This window comes from Mixophyes fleayi, chromosome 7, assembly GCF_038048845.1.
Source record: "Mixophyes fleayi isolate aMixFle1 chromosome 7, aMixFle1.hap1, whole genome shotgun sequence".
NCBI lineage: Eukaryota > Metazoa > Chordata > Amphibia > Anura > Limnodynastidae > Mixophyes > Mixophyes fleayi.
The window spans coordinates 127,746,219-127,763,170 of NC_134408.1; the positions used below are offsets into that span (position 1 = coordinate 127,746,219).

The 16,952-nt window shown below is 40.2% G+C and overlaps 1 protein-coding gene across 3 annotated transcripts in view; it reads left to right on the forward strand.

Moving 5' to 3' along the window:
* The window catches only part of STK39 (serine/threonine kinase 39), a 271,753-nt gene that overhangs the window by 52,868 nt on the left and 201,933 nt on the right, over window positions 1-16,952 (forward strand). For all 3 annotated transcript variants that reach the window (XM_075180714.1, XM_075180715.1, XM_075180713.1), the window contains exons 3-5: window positions 3,079-3,187; window positions 9,988-10,129; window positions 13,196-13,251. In XM_075180714.1, coding sequence (XP_075036815.1) covers window positions 3,079-3,187; window positions 9,988-10,129; window positions 13,196-13,251 — 307 coding nt within the window. The remainder of the gene's footprint in view (window positions 1-3,078; window positions 3,188-9,987; window positions 10,130-13,195; window positions 13,252-16,952) is intronic.

Sequence of the window (16,952 nt, forward strand, 5' to 3'; positions counted from 1 at the left end):
TATAGTACATACTTACAAGGAAGAAAACAAAGCATTTCTATTACAAACAAATGGAACAGCAACATTGGTATCTCTGTGTCGAATGATTCCAGCTTTTAAATAAGGACTAGGGAAAGGATATAGAGGGGCAAGGGACTATAGATGTCGTGGCTAGGACCGTAAGAAGAAGAGAAAAAGAAAAAAAAACGTAGGGAAGGTAGAGAGGGACAGGGTTCAAACCGGAAAGTTTGTATTTGTCAGGAACTTGGGAGGAGGGAGCAAATAACTCGCCGACAATTAAAAGGGAGAGCTGGAGTTGAAGAAGGATGGAATTTGTACACTTTTTAAATCTAAATATCGTATGCTGTAGTTGCATTATTTCTTTTCACTTATCCAATCTGGGATATGCTGATGAAACAACGATTCTTGTGAGCTATAGAATCATTATTTTATATGTAATAAAAATAATTAGTTTACAAATCAGAATAAACATATGAAGAGGATAAGGTACAGTGGCAAAACATCTAATCTGCACTTTAGTATTTCTTACACTTAGACAGATGTAGTCTATGTTATAAAACAACGTTTTAGGCTGGATACACAATGCATTACATGCCACCGCCTGTCAAATGAGATCGCATTTGACATGTGGCCATAAATATTTTTGGTCAGGGGGGGCAGTGGAGGGCACTTAATGCAGGTATACGAGGCAGGCAGCGTCCGACAAATGGCATTGCAGCTAAGTTCTAGTGGGTATGAAGTCATTGGAACCAATAGGTTCCGTTATGGGCAGCACAGTGGCCTAGTGGTTAGCACTTCTGCCTCACATGTCTGGGGTCATGAGTTTGATTCCCGACCATGACCTTATCTGTGTGGAGTTTGTATGTTCTCCATGTGTTTGCATGGGTTTCCTCTGAGTGCTCCGGTTTCCTCCCACACTCCAAAAACATACTAGTAGGTTAATTGGCTGCTATCAAAAATTGACCCTAGTCTCTCCCTATCTGTCTGTGTGTGTGTGTCTTTATTAGGGAATTTAGACTGTAAGCTCCAATGTGGCAGGGACTGACGTGAATGAGTTCTCTGTATAGCACTGCAGAATTAGTGGCGCTATATTAATAGCTGATGATGATGATGATTCCCATACTTGTTTACGTGCTCTTACAAGTATTAAAAAATGCAGTGAAAACATGTATGTTGATACCAGTGGGTATGGGTCCTTAACTAGCAACTTTTTGTGTTGAATCTCAACTGAGAGCCTTCATTAATTCATACCATCAGAAATGAAAGGGAAAGTATCACGAAAATAAAAACTAATAATAGGGTTTTTCAGGGTGATTCACATTTTTAATGTGTTCTCTTTTTAATATCACAAATACAAAACAAAATGAACTACAGTTATTTTTTTGTTTCATATAGAATTAAAATATAGTTTGTATATCATCATAAAAGCATATATTCAACTTTATGTAACTTGTCTTACACAGGTATCCTGATATATTAATTGGGAAACTGGTTCTGGTGAATTTATGGCATGTGACACTGGAGCTGCCAAGGCAGGTTTCTAAACCCGGCCATGCCGAGTATACAAAGTATAGGAGTCTGGCCTTTTTTTTGTTATTTGTTTTAGATTAAATGATGACCAAATTAAAAAAATAGTATTTACTTTAACAAATCTATGATTATTATTATTTTTTCATTTCTCGATTGCTTCCCTTTAATTATGAAACAAAACCACAAGTGCATCGGTATTTGGATCCCTTATTAGTGAGAATTTCCAACCTCTGCAGCCTAATATGATGGGAATTAGGAACTTGAGTGGCTGCCAAGAGACGTTGCCTTGTTCTGTCACAGCATTGATTGGACTGCCAAAACAAACACTGGAAGCAGACACATAGTGGACCTTGATTTTGAGTCTCATTTGAAGGTCCATAATAAAACCTTGAATGGCATCCAAAAACCAGGATTCATGTGTGAAATGATTACCCTCAGAACCTTAAATAGGCAATATAAGTGACAGCTAGCTGCTGAATGGGAGATTATGTTAATTTAATATTGTTCATTAACGTGGAAGAGAGTATAGGTCAGAATCAACAGTTCAATACTGATGCAGCAATGCTCCAATTTAACCACACGTCCACTTTCCTTATTTCAGAAGTGCGTTTGTACATATTGGTTATGTAACCATTCCTGGTGAGATAGGAATGCCGTTGGCGACAATAATTAAAGATGTCCCTGCCTGTTATAATTTTTGGACCACTCCTAATTAATTACTACCCCCCCCCCCCAAATACAATACAAAATACCCCCCACCCTTAAAAGAACAGTAAAAATACACAAGGCGGTAAATGTATCAAGTTCCGATTTCTGCCAGTGTCTGGAAATCGGCGACTTTGTAGGGGAGATTTAAAGCAGCGATGGCTTGTAAAGGCAAGTTTGAGTTTACAAGTCAAACATTTGCTTTAAATTTCCCCTGCAAAGTCACTGATTTCCGGCAACTTGAAGAAATCGGAACTTGATACATTTACCCCTAGGACTGCCCTTGTTTAATGTGTCAGATTTGTATGTTTTAATGTTTTTATTATATTGGTATTTGTGTGTCTAAATGGAGGGAAGGTGTTGATCTGGAAATATTGACCAACACAGATCATATAGAGGCTCATTGACCACCTTCGTTCACAATGAAATGTTCCAATCCCCACCCAACTCTTCCCATCAGGTGGGGCAAAATATTTCCATACCCGCTGTCAGCACCATCTCTGCACATTAACCTATGTAAACAACTGTAATAGCGCAATAATACAGACATGATGCTACAATATGACGTGGCATTTACTGACCTCCATCTAAATGACCCTTTAGATCTCACCCCGAGGATTCTCTGTACTCTTGAGCTTCCTAGTGAAGCGTTAATACTTTTAATGGTGTTCAGTATGAATGGATGATCAGCCTTTTACTCTCAAATCAATTGTATGACAGTTATGGAGTTGGTGTTATGAATACGGGTAATCTCTTTGTTGTGTGTCTTAGTCATGACTGTCCATTCGTTTACCCCCAGTGGTCATCAACAAGGACTAATGTCAGCCATCTGTTGCTTTTCAGAAAGAAATACAAGCCATGAGCCAGTGCAGTCACCCCAACGTCGTCACATATTATACCTCATTTGTGGTGAAGGAAGAGCTGTGGCTGGTTATGAAATTACTAAGCGGAGGTAATGTCATTCCTGTTAACCCTTACTCGTCATATACAGCAATGTAACCAAATTTTACTTAATATCGGTTGCAAAACAGTTTTGTTTTACTGTTACTGAATGTGTCAGACTTACAGGAGCCTCCTAGCTTCCTTTATACATTGGGCTTATTTCAAATGATTGGTGCATTATCAGATTACTATTCTCTGTATTCGTCTCTTCAGATAATTAACCTGTCCCAACTAGCTACTGACCGATATGTATTCTGCAGAGCATTTCATACAGCAGGAATAACACCAGCGTTGTATTCCTTTACACCTATCAATCAAGAAACAAATTGATATATGAGATAGTTTGCACAGTTTAAAGGAAATGTACATTAAGGGGGGTATTCAATTGTTTCTTTTAACACGCTAAAACAAAAAAAAACGAGCGCTCTAAAAAAACTTCATATTATACGGTAATTTTGCGCGCGTAAACAGTTAATACGGTACTTACTCGCTGCCAGCGGGCTGAATTTCAGCTCGCTGCTCAGGGAGCTGCGAGATGAAATTTAGCGAGTAATTACCGTATTAACGGTAATATTTTTAGAGCGCTCGTTTTTTTTGGTTTTAGCGCGTTAAAAGAAACAATTGAATACCCCCCTAAATATTTTTTTTTATTAATGTGTCTCAATTGATATTAAGATGATTTACATATATTTCTTTAGTCTATCAGCTTCTCTGCAGCGTTACAGCGCAGGTTACAGCTGGTTATCCACTGGCTTTGTACCGAATAATGCAAGTTCAAACTGCATGTGTTAACGCATTTAAGCGCAATGCGTGATTGATATGCACTGATTGCCTATTCATTTCAATGGGTTTACCAGCATGTGTGCTGCATTTAAGCTGGGGGCCAACAAGCTTAGGATCCCCCTGCTACGTTGTAATCTGGCCACAGACTTGCCGCTACTAATAGAGAAACCGGCGGCGTGGATGCCCCTATCAAACAGAACCAGCCCTGTCAGTGTAGAGTTAATCTATAAAGGGGGGATTGGCGTAAGAAAAACAAACCTTGGCCACCATCAAAGAGACTATCATCCACAGTGCCCAATAGAGATGGGGCTATTCCTGACACCCTTGGTCTGTGGGTAGTGGGGTAATTTGGAGTATTGGGAACCCTGGAGAGGCAATTTTGCCACCCCTGGGTCTATTAGTATAATGGTAAGGGGTCCTTAAGACTCCATCCAATAATGCTAAAAAAGTCACAACAAGGTGGTTAAATAAGTTTTTGTTGAAATAAAAATGTCCGAAATCCTAATTCACCAATTTATTAATAAAGCAATCCTCCAGTCAAGGTAATCTTCTTTGTGTAAACCAAATAGAAACCGATCCAGTTTTGTAATCCAATGGTAAAATGTTCTTCTTTTGATCCACTGGAAATGAAAATAAAAAAACAATAAGAGATGACTCGACTGCTTGGTGCCCGTCATTTTTTTAAAGGGAATTTTTAAATCCCCACATTGTGAAGATACTGTATACTGTGCTCCTGCGCTTCTCATTTATATTCACGTCTGTAACGGTTGTTGCTTTGTGATGCAGTTGTTAAGGGGACTCTGGCTATGTAATCTGATCCTATACTTATTTACTGTCCTCCTCTCTACTTCTTGCACTAATGTGTTAAATACATTCATGGGCCAAAGGCAGTGCAAACTTAGCTTGTATTTAAGGGACATTGCAGGTAAAATGTGTGTTGCTCCCACAAGAAAAAATACTATTTGTTTGTTTATAATTAAAGTATTTTTTGGAAATATTTGTACATAATGTACTCAGAGCTGTATTTATCGCACAGGCCACCCAGACACGTCTCTAGAGCCACAATGTTCAGTAGGACAGCAGAAGATGGTTTTGTGTTAACTTGATTTACTTTTTATTTCATGTTTTCCTTTTCACTTTTTATTTACCAATCTCCTTTTTTGCCAGCAGAAATAACTTAGAGGGGGCGTTCAAGAAAGGAATATGAGTATTTGAGCACCTACTTCATTTCAGTACTATATCTCTGGTGCATGACTCCTAGGGCTACATTTACTAAACTGCTGGTTTGAAAAAGTGGAGATGTTGCCTATAGCAACCAATCAGATTCTAGTTATCATTTATTTAGTACATTCTACAAAATGACAGCTAGAATCTGAATCTGGTTGCTATAGGCCACATCTCCACTTTTCAAACTCGCCGGAAAACTCTCAGCTTGATACATTTACCCCATGGCATTTTGTCAGGGTTTGTTATGCAAGCTTGCGCATAGCAACCTAATTGCTTTGTAAAGTTTGGAGTCATGACGGTATATTTACTAAACTGCGGGTTTGAAAAAGTAAAGATGTTGCCTGTAGCAACCAATCATATTCTAGTTAACATTTATTTAGTACATTCTAGTACATTCCTATCTCTCCTATCCTCAAGAAACCCAATCTTGACCCCAACTCTCTTGCGAATTATCGCTCTATCTCTCGTCTCCCCTATGCCTACGCTCTATCTCTCGTCTCCCAACTTACTTGAGCGGATTGTCTGCAGCCGCTTCACCAGACACCTCTCGGACAACTCCCTCCTCGACCCTCTCCAATCTGGCTACCGCCCCCTCCACTCCTGGCCAAGTTACTAATTGTCACACGCCGCTCCCTTAATCAGGTCCCGGCTCTGTGACTTTCCCTTTAAGAACCATGATTCTGCTTGCTTCTCCTTCAGGCCTTACTTTCACAGGTGTTTCCAGCTACTGTGATCTGGACCACTCCCTAAACCTTATTGGTCCTGGAGCACTATATTAACCTCCCAAGGTTATGGGCTTATTGCCTGATCTTTGTGTTACTCAGTCTACCTTGGTCTAGGCTAAATTGCCTTCTTCTGTTACCTGTGTGCTGGACTTCTACAACCACCATACCTGGTACTTGTAGTTCCACACTGCTTACTGAATCTCCTACAGCTGTTACCTGTGTGCTGGACTTCTACATCTACAACCACCATACCTGGTACTTGTAGTTCCACACTGCTTACTGAATCCCCTACAGCTGTTACCTGTGTACTGGACATCTGCATCTACAACCACCATACCTGGTACTTGTAGTTCCACACTGCTAACTGAATCTCCTACAGCTGTTACCTGTGTGCTGGACTTCTGCATCTACAACCACCATACCTGGTACTTGTAGTTCCACACTGCTTACTGAATCTCCTACTGCTGTTATCTGTGTGCTGGACTTCTACATCTACAACCACCATACCTGGTACTTGTAGTTCCACACTGCTTACTGAATCTCCTACGGCTGTTACCTGTGTGCTGGACTTCTACATCTACAACCACCATACCTGGTACTTGTAGTTCCACACTGCTTACTGAATCTCCTACGGCTGTTACCTGTGTGCTGGACTTCTACATCTACAACCACCATACCTGGTACTTGTAGTTCCACGCTGCTTACTGAATCTCCTACAGCTGTTACCTGTGTACTGGACTTCTACATCTGCACACTGAACTGTTTCGTGAGTTGCCTATTACACCTGCACTCATATTGATTGGCTCAACTACCTCTCTGCTCGGCTGCCTGTATTCTCTACTGAACTACAATCAAGTTACCTTGTAATCTGTGGTTCTATGTTTGGCACGGCTATTATTACTCTGCTGATTATTAGTTGCTGGACTGTTATTAAGAATATATTGCCAAGCTAGTTGCCAGTTTGTTATTCAAGTTGTGTGCGTTCAATCTTCATGCCGTTGCTATTGGTTACCAACTGAACTTCTTTCGTGATTTCATTGTATTTTGTGAACTGCTGTGTACTCAGCTTGCTGAGTTGTACATATCTTATACTGTTGCTGTTATGCCATCTATCAATATACTATATTGCAACGCTACTAACCTCTTCTGTGTTTTGTTCAACCTCCACCATCCACTGCTAATAACATCTAAGTAGTGGCAAAAGGGATCCATAAAATATCCATAGCCGTGACACTAATGATCTCCTATCAGCCAAATCCAAGGGTCACTTCTCCCTACTCATCCTCCTTGACCTCTCCTCGGCCTTTGACACCGTAGACCACCCTCTCCTGCTGCAAACTCTTCTCTCTCTCGGCCTCTCTGGTTCTGTCCATGCCTGGTTCACCTAATACCTTGCTAACCGCTCCTTCTCTGTATACATGTCTGGCTCTTCCTCCGCCCCCTCCCCTCTTATCATTTGTTTAGGACAGGGTTTTCCAAAACCCAGTCCTCAGGGCTCCCCAACATTGCAGGTTTTCTGGATCACATGTGGCATAATTAGGACCACCTGTGGATCTGTTACAATGTGTCAGTCAGTAATGAATACACCTGTGCTCCAGCAAGGAGATATGGAAAACCTGCACTGTTGGGGAGCCCTGAGGACTGGGTTTGGGAAACACTGGTTTAGGACATAGTACAAAATGACAGCTAGAATCTGATTGGTTGCTATAGGCAACATCTCCACTTTTCAAAACCCAGTTTAGTAAAGATACACCAGGGACTTGAGGCATTGTGCCAGAATGAGGAAGTCTCAGTATGTATACTCTATACTAGATGTCAATAGCCACTCAAAAAAATCCCCAAAATATTTCTTTAGTCATGTGGTTATATTTGGCTGGTCAGTGAAGGGGTTAAATATGTCATTATCAGCAGTGTAGATAAGGAATCTAAAGAATGTAGTTTTAGGACTTCCAGACCACTGAGTTCTGCAGGATGAATGCGTATTAACAAGCAGATTCTATTGAGGCGAAGCGCACCCTCAAAGCGCAAAATCAAATCTTTTGCGAATATCAAAAAAATGGTACGATGGAAATAGAGTGGTATCAACTAATTAGACAAATTAAAATCTATTTAAAGCCATTTCACGGCAGGTTCCCACTACAGTGGCTTTCAGTGCCCACGTGTAAGTACAAGATAAATGAACTCTGGGCTGGCATGGTGAAGCCTGAGGGAAAATAATTGAGGAACCGTACAAAAAATGCTAAGTAATAAATGTTGGCACGTCAAAAAATAACTTGAGTGCATCTGCTACCTGCACATAGTCATTCTGAGGGCTGATCCGATCTTCAGGAGCATGTACCCAGTCAGTTCACTACATACAGATAAGAGACATGTTGAGGCAATTCCTTTCATAATGAACATTTCTTGCTTTTTATACAAATCTTACATTAAGAGCTTTGTTATGAATCTGCAAGACATTGCAAGGACATAGCTCTCTTTGACGCATCCCCCTCCTACTTCTCAAACCGTACAAGAAATAGTCCCTTACTCGCCCACTCAATGCTGTCATTGACCTTCACCAACCATCCTCCTTTCTCCACCTCACACTCCCCCACCCCCCCTTTGGGAATTTGCCCACACTGCTCCTCATCTTCTGAACTCGTTGCCCCATCTGACAAGATTCGCCCCCAACCTTCCATCTGTCAGGCTCTCCCTCAAAACTTTATTTTTGCATGCTTGCTTACCTTGCTCCATCCTAAGTGGGGCAGCACGGTGGCTTGGTGGTTAGCACTTCTGCCTCACCGCACTGGGGTCATGAGTTCGATTCTCGACCATGGAATTATCTGTGTGGAGTTTGTATGTTCTCCCCATGTTTGCGTGGGTTTCCTCTGGGTGCTCTGGTTTCCTCCCTCACTCCAAAAACATACTGGTAGGTTAATTGGCTATTATCAAATTGCACCTAGTCTCTCTGTCTCTGTACAGCATTGTGGATTTAGTGGCGCTATATAAATAGCTGATGATGGAGACAGCTCTCTCCTCACGCCCCTTCCACCTTTTTCCCTCTATCCCTATCATTTGCTTCCCCAACCTATCCTAAACAACTCCTTCCTCACCCCACATACCCTTTCCACTAACTTGCCTCCACCTATTATATATATATATATATATATATATATATATATATATATATATATATATATATAGTTTATATTAGCTCTCACAAGCATGATCCTCCCTACCTCCTGTCTCCTCATCCTCTTTGAAAGCTCTCCTTTTGTTCTAGTTGTGTCTTCTAATGCAGTTGCTTTCTCTATTGTCTCTTCTTGTATTGATTTTTACTATTCTTACTCATTTTACTCTTGCCCTTCACTTATTTGTATTGTGTTTTGTTTATATTTTGTTGATTGTACGGCGCTGCACATTCTTTGCCGCCTTGTAAATAAATTAAGGTGACTTTAATAGCAATTCAACTAACATAGTGCAAGTAGAACCTGCGCACCTGCGTACAGTAGACTTATAAAAGATGACATTTGATTGGTTGCGATGCTGTGCAGGACATTATTGCTCTTTGCACTGTTATTTAAGAAAGGCCTTTGTGTTTGTCAACTGGTTATTGACAAATCATGGGAAAGTACACTATTGGCCTGAGAATATGAAAACATTAGCCCCACTTAGAGCTTTAAAGCTGGATTTGGTTGTTGATTTAATAACTATGACTGTACTCAGCAGTGCGAAAACTTGATAAAGTGTCAAAAGTAAACTGGTTAGAAGACTTTGTTTAGCCAAGAAAAATATTGAATTCATACTATAGAGGGATTAGTATTATTTGAGGCTACACAAAGATCTGTTGTATTTAAGTCACTATAACACTTTTGACAATCAGTCTATTGATCCAGAACCCTTATATTTTGGTGCCTGATTTTCTCTATATTTTATTCCACAACTGCTTCTTCTACAAGTGTTGAAGAAAACTTCACTGGAAACCAGGGGACTGTCCATGTATCTCAGTAGATTTTTTTTTTAAAATATCTTTGCACTACAAAACAATTAGAAACATTTTCAAGGATCATTGTACATTGTTTTTATTTCATTTCAGGTTCAATGTTGGATATTATAAAACACGTGGTCAACAGAGGGGAACATAAGAGTGGAGTACTAGAAGAATCGATTATTGCCACTATACTTAAAGAAGTTTTGGAAGGGCTAGATTATCTACACAGAAATGGACAAATTCATAGGTATGTTTTAGATACGTGGAAAGGTGATGGTGGGGTGTTATTGGGTAAGAAATACAAGTAAGTAATTGTTTTTGGATTTGGTTGGTTAACAGGTAATTAAATGCAAATTTTCTGGCGGTAAAGCAGATTCCAATGGATACAAACCTGACCATGGCTGAAGGTCTCCTTTATGGTTTTTTAAAAACTGCGATTACTCTTAAACCAAGTGGCTTTTCACATGTTTCCACTATACTACACACAGAAAAGTCTTAAAGGTCTTCACTTTTAAACGGGTCCTGAATTTTTACATATCTTTTCCAGTGTTATAGGGCCTGATTCATTAAGGAAAGTTAAGCAAAAAATTGAGTAAGTTTTCTTACTCAACTTTTCTGGACAAACCCATGTTGCAATGCAAGGGGTGCAAATGAGTGTTCTGTTTTGCACATAAGGAAAATACTGACTGTTTTTTCAGGTAGCACACAAATACTTGATAGCTTAATTGTACACTGAAATTTAAAGTTGATCTAGGACATGTCCTACCCCAAATATCAATCTGCTATCACATTTTAAATTTACTACCCCCTCCAATGCAACATGATTTTGCCTTACTTACTTACTTACTTTTGCTTAACTTTCCTTAATGGATCAGGCCCATAGTAACTAAATTACACAAATAATTATTTTACTTGTTAGGCTTTTGGTCAATCAGATAATGAAACATATTGGATTCCTGCAGCCATGCTGCTCTTGATTCCTATATAGGTATAATAAGCTTTTCGTTTTGGATGGTATTATCTTACACGTTGGTTTATTTTAATGTGTGCTGAATTAGGATGAGTTGGACTCATCTTCTACATTTCCTCCACAGAATGTTGAAGACAAGGGGCCTGATTCATTAAGGATCTTAAATGAAGAGGATCCTTATTTCAGTCTCCTGGACAAAACCATGTTACAATGTAAGGGGTGCAAATTAGTTTTCTGTTTTGCACATAAGTTAAATACTGACTGTTTTTTCATGTAGCACACAAATATCAACTTTAAATTTCAGTGCACAAATAAGCTATCAAGTATTTGTGTGCTATATGAAAAAACAGTCAGTATTTAACTTATGTGCAAAACAGAACACTCATTTGCACCCCTTGCATTGTAACATGGTTTTGTCCAGGAGACTGACATAAGGATCCTCTTCATTTAAGATCTTTAATGAACCAAGCCCAAGGTCTTGATGTACTAATGGGGAGATATTTTTACACTTCATGTACCATGAAACCATTTCCAGTCTACTCTCTCCAACATTCTTGACTAGTCTGACATTATTGCATGAACAGTCACATCAGTGAGTAAAAGTGGGATGTTAGATTAATGCCAAATTCAAAAAATTAAACAATGCATGTTCCCTAGGGGTGTGCGTAAAGCACCAACTGAAATGACCCCTTTTCACGCCATATGCAATTTACCATAAACATTTATATACGAGTTGCATAAAAAAATTATGTTGTCATTTTTTTATCATTAACAAGTCCAAAAACAACACTAAGTGATATTTATTTATTTTTTAATTTATTTTTATTTTGCTAATAAAAACAAAAATATGCCTTCTTGCTGCCTGAGACAGCTGTCTTTGGTAGCCTCATTATAGGGACACTCCTGGCTAAATCAGAAATGGACAAACAAATGAAGAGTTCAGGAGCCGGTCAGTCAGGTCTAGAAGGCTGCAGAAAATTTTGAGTAACAAGGAAGATGTGCATCCATTTGTGTCAATAGAAAGGCCTCCAAACTTATGTAATTTTTTAAGTGCAGATCTGGGCTATTCTTAAAGCATGAAAAGAGCTAGACACTCGTTTTTATTTTGAAATGATTATATAAATGATAGTAAGACGATTTTGAAAGCTCGGCTATTTCTTTTTCTGCTGCTTTTCATTGAAATATGTAATAATTACGCATATTAGCATCTCTGCAGTACTAAGGCTCCAAAATATAATGTAAGTGAATGGGTCTGTGCACACACGCTTGCTGACAAGTGGTCAATGTAATTTGCATTTCGACGGTTTTGCATACTTGCCAACTCTCCTGGAATGGCCGGGAGACTCCCGCATTTCGCGAGAGTCTCACGGACTCCGGGGAGAGTGTGGCAATCTCCCAGATCTGCCCACTTCCTAGTGAAGTGGGCAGAATTAGGTCCAAAACGCCGCGTTTCACCGGGAATCACGGTGTTTGCCCCCCGCTGTAAAATGACGCGTTTGCATCATAACGTCATGGGGGCGGGTCCAAAATGATGGGAATATTGAAGCCCCAGCCCTATCACGCCCACCTTCCCCGGCAGGCTCCCGGAAGCCAACTTTCAAATCTTGGTAAGTATGCGGTTTTGGTGTTGCGTGCAGCATTCATGAATAGCAGAGCTCATTGTGTGCATTGCGAACTTTGCTGCAGAAGAAATTGTTTGAAAAAAAAACATTTTGAATTGTTAAAAGCAAGGACAACGTACAAGATTTTGTCTATGCTCTAAGCGGGAGTTGTTTTTCACCCCCAGTGTGTACAAGGCCTGTGTAAAAAAGTAAAAGAACATGTTATAGTTTTCGGAGAAATCTTTTGTGTGAATGGGGGCAGGAAGGAGGGAGAGTTCTGTCTTTTTTTTCTTTTAAACTTGCTTGATCATAATTGGCAATAGTTGGAATTGCCCCTGGTTTTCAGTGCTTTAAGACACAGTGCAATTCATCCTATTTAGCATATTAGACCCAGCTTTTATCTATTTATAATGTTTTTGGGGTTTTTAAGTTAAGTAGGTATAAGATCTTCACTAAAAAAGGAAAACTGTAGACAAGACTTTTAATCTCAATCAATGAAGACATGGTTGAAATGTATCTTGGGGTTATTTCATTCAATTATGATTGACCGTTTGTGATTCATAGCAAAGTAATATTGTGATGAAGATCAAAGTGCAAACATATTTCCTGATTTAATTTCCTTTGTGAGTCACAAACCTAGAAGTAAGCTTTAGTAACATTGAGACCGTTAGTTTCATTTACTTGTAAGTTGTGTAGCTAAGAGTCTATAATAATTGTATTACTTTTTAATATTTTATCCCAGGGACTTAAAGGCTGGTAATATCCTTTTGGGAGAAGATGGATCGATACAGATAGCAGGTAATTTAAATGACACAAATGCAAACCCATTTCTAAGAAAATGGGCTTATATTTTATATAGGGCCTAATTTATGGAGTTCAAATGGTTCAAGGCTCATGTTGCACTTGTGAAGAAGAAGTTTTCTAGCAGAACTTTGCCCAATGTGAAACAAAGCTTCAAACATACAAGTGTCACATATAATTATTAGTTTGAGTTATGAAGGAGACTAAAGCAAGCAGTGTTTTAGCAGAAGAACTGACGTTTTATTTAATGAATGAGGTGGTCCTGAAGGGGCAGGAGGGTGCGCCTCTCCAGATCTTTCCTCCTGTCCACATACTTAGACGTACGTCTAGTTTGTGGAAGTGCACAGAGCAAAGGGTAGGTATGATCGGCGGCTGGCAAATTTCAGCCCAGAGGCGAGACTCGGGTCAGCAGCCTACTAGGAATATTTTAAGGGAAAAGAAATGCAGGTAGCCCAGTGACCCAGCCCAAAACCCGCTATGGGACTGGCACGGAGGGGCAGATGCCCCCAGTCCAGCCAGCCGCTGGTCAGTATGCATCTTAATATGCACAGGGAGGACCATATAGGTGCATATATATTAGGGATGTGCACCGGCGACTTTTGAGGTCTCGTGTTTTGTGTTTTGGATCCGGATTTTCGTTATTTTTGAGGTTCGGATTTGTCTCGCAAAACACTTGACGAAAGGTCTCGGTTCGGATTTAAGGTTTTGGATTCGGATTTTTTTTGAAAAAAACATAAAAAGTTTAAAAATCAAGTTTTTGGGCTTATTTTCACTCCTAGGCTATTATTAACCTCAATAACAAGCATTTCCACTAATTTACAGTGTATTCTGAACACCTCACAATATAGTTATTAGTCCAAAACGTTGCAACAAGGTATCTTTCTGGACTGCGTAGAGGAGTGGGTCACCACAATATATATTAAAAACCCTGAACTTTTATGATTCGCACCAATAATTGTACCTGGACTGCGTAGAGGAGTGGGTCACCACAATATCTTAAAAACCCTGAACTTTTATGAATCGCACCAATAAATGTACCTGGACTGCGTAGAGGAGTGGGTCACCACAATATCTTAAAAACCCTGAACTTTTATGAATCGCACCAATAAATGTACCTGGACTGCGTAGAGGAGTGGGCACTGGGCACCACAATAAAATATATAAAAAACCTTCAACAGATCTGCATTACACTACACATACGGCTGCTCCTCCATCCTCTCCATCATATACATGTTGGAGTTTTAGCGTGTGACAACCTCTTGTTTTTGATAATGTCAGTGCATTTTGAATATTTTTCAATTTGCCCCACACCACTGAATGTACTTTATCTATGATACGCATCTATCTATCTTGACTGCGTAGTGTGGTGGCCCCGGTACACAATTTGGTACCGAGGCCACAATATAATTAAAAAACCCTCCACGTGTCAGAATTCCACCAAACAAGTATCTGGACTGCATAGTGAGGTGGCCCCGGTACCCAATTTGATACCGGGGCCACAATACCTCCTCCAAACATGGTACAGACAATTCGTCATTGAGATCCCAGACAGACAGGGTCAAAGTGTTATTGTTTGACTTTGTAAACCCAAAAAACTGTCCCTGTTGCACATAGTCGTGCAATGAAGACTGACTTTTTCATTTAAAGGCACGATCTTTCAAGTGTAGTGTTTGTAAGTCTAAGTCATATTATACTTTTGGTAAAATTGGTTTATTTTGTTCCTCTTTATGGTAATTAGTAATAGAATTAAAGTATGAAATAGAGTGGTATATAGAGTTGTAGTGTGGTATAGATAGAGTGGTCCACACAATATAATAATAATAAAACCCTCCACGTGTCAGAATTCCACCAAACAAGTATCTGGACTGCGTAGTGTGGTGGCCCCGGTACACAATTTGGTACCGAGGCCACAATATAATTAAAAAATTGGGCATCAACTGTCACCGTTGTTTAATATCTGATACACCTAAATATGGACTGCACAGTGGAGTGGCCCCGGTAGTAAATTTGGTGCCGGGGCCACAATACCTCCATCAACCCTCTAAATCCCACTCCACTGATGGCGGACACCGGGCGCATGTCTAACACCAACATTGCAGTTACAGCCGCAGTTATACGCTTTGCAATAGGGTGACTACTATCGTATTTTGTGGTCATGGCAAACGACTGTTGGACGGTCAATTGTTTTGTGAAAGACTTAGCGGTCTTACGACTTCCCCTCTGGGAAGATGACCGACTAACAGCAGCAACAGCAGCAGTGGCAGTAGTAGGCGTACCGCTGCAGGATTCCTCGGATGAATCCCGTATTGAGGAGGACTCAGTCTGGCTGCTGACTTGGGCTGCAGGACTGAATCTGATGGAGATTGTGGAGGAAGTTGACGAGGAGGGTGTTGCTGGTGTGTATCCAACTGGACCACGGGATTTAGGTGTCCCTGTACCGATGAGGGTCCTAGCCCCAGTTCCTGAACTAACCACTGAACTATGAAGGTTATTCAGGTGACGTATAAGGGAGGATGTTCCTAGGTGGGCAAGATCCTTACCCCTGCTTATTTGAGCTTTACATAAGCTACATATGGCCATACATTGGTTGTCTGGATTTGGATAAAAATAACTCCAGACCGAAGAGGTGCATTTTTTGGTCTTCTGACCAGGCATGACGATGGGCTCTTTCATCCCATGGACATCAGCTGTTTCCCCCCTGGTGCCTCATTTACAATAACCACATCACCATCCTCATCATCAAGTTCCTCCACAGCGCCAGCTACATCATCAATAGCCTCCTCCCGAGCCACCTCTTCCCGTACAGTGATGGGAAGGTCAGGCTTGACAACCACCAACACCCTTGGACTCGCCTTGGGGATTTGTGATAATTTCTCTTTAGAAGGCAGAGTTGTTTGCTGTTTTGTTGCTGACAGCATAACTCTCTTCAATTTTTTGTAGGGGGGGGGGAGGAGGAGGAGGGCTAAGATCCGTGGGTGAAGCTGAACCCTTAGTCATGAACACGGGCCAGGGCCTAAGCCGTTCCTTGCCACTCCGTGTCGTAAATGGCATATTGGCAACTTTACGTTTCTCCTCAGATGATTTAAAGTTTCTCTTTTTGCTACTTTTTCTTAACTTGGGCTTTTTGGATTTTACATGCCCGGTACTATGAGATTGGGCATCGGGCTTGGAAGACGACGTTGATGGCATTTCATCATCTATGTCATGACTAGTGGCAGCAGCTTCAGCATTAGGAGGAAGTGGGTCTTGATCTTTCCCTACTTTATCCTCCAAATTTTTGGTCTCCATTATATGTAGCACAAGATACTGCAGAATGTGTGAACTTGGTAATATTGCAGTACCAATGGACTTATACTGCTGGATTGGTTTTGCAAATTTGGTTATAATTATTATATATTTTTTTTTTTTTAAATTTTTTATTTTTTTTTACTTTTTTTTTATTTTTAAAAAACTTGGGAATAGTGGGGAAATAACTATGCCCTTAGAAGCACAGAGCACAGGACACAGCACCACTGGACTGAACAGGACACGGCACAGGACCCAGCAGCACTACGGAACTCAGCAGGACAGAGCACAGGACACAGCACCACTGGACTGATACTGCAGAATGTGTGAACTTGGTAATATTGCAGTACCAATGGACTTATACTGCTGGATTGGTTTTGCAAATTTGGTTATAATTATTATATATTTTTTTT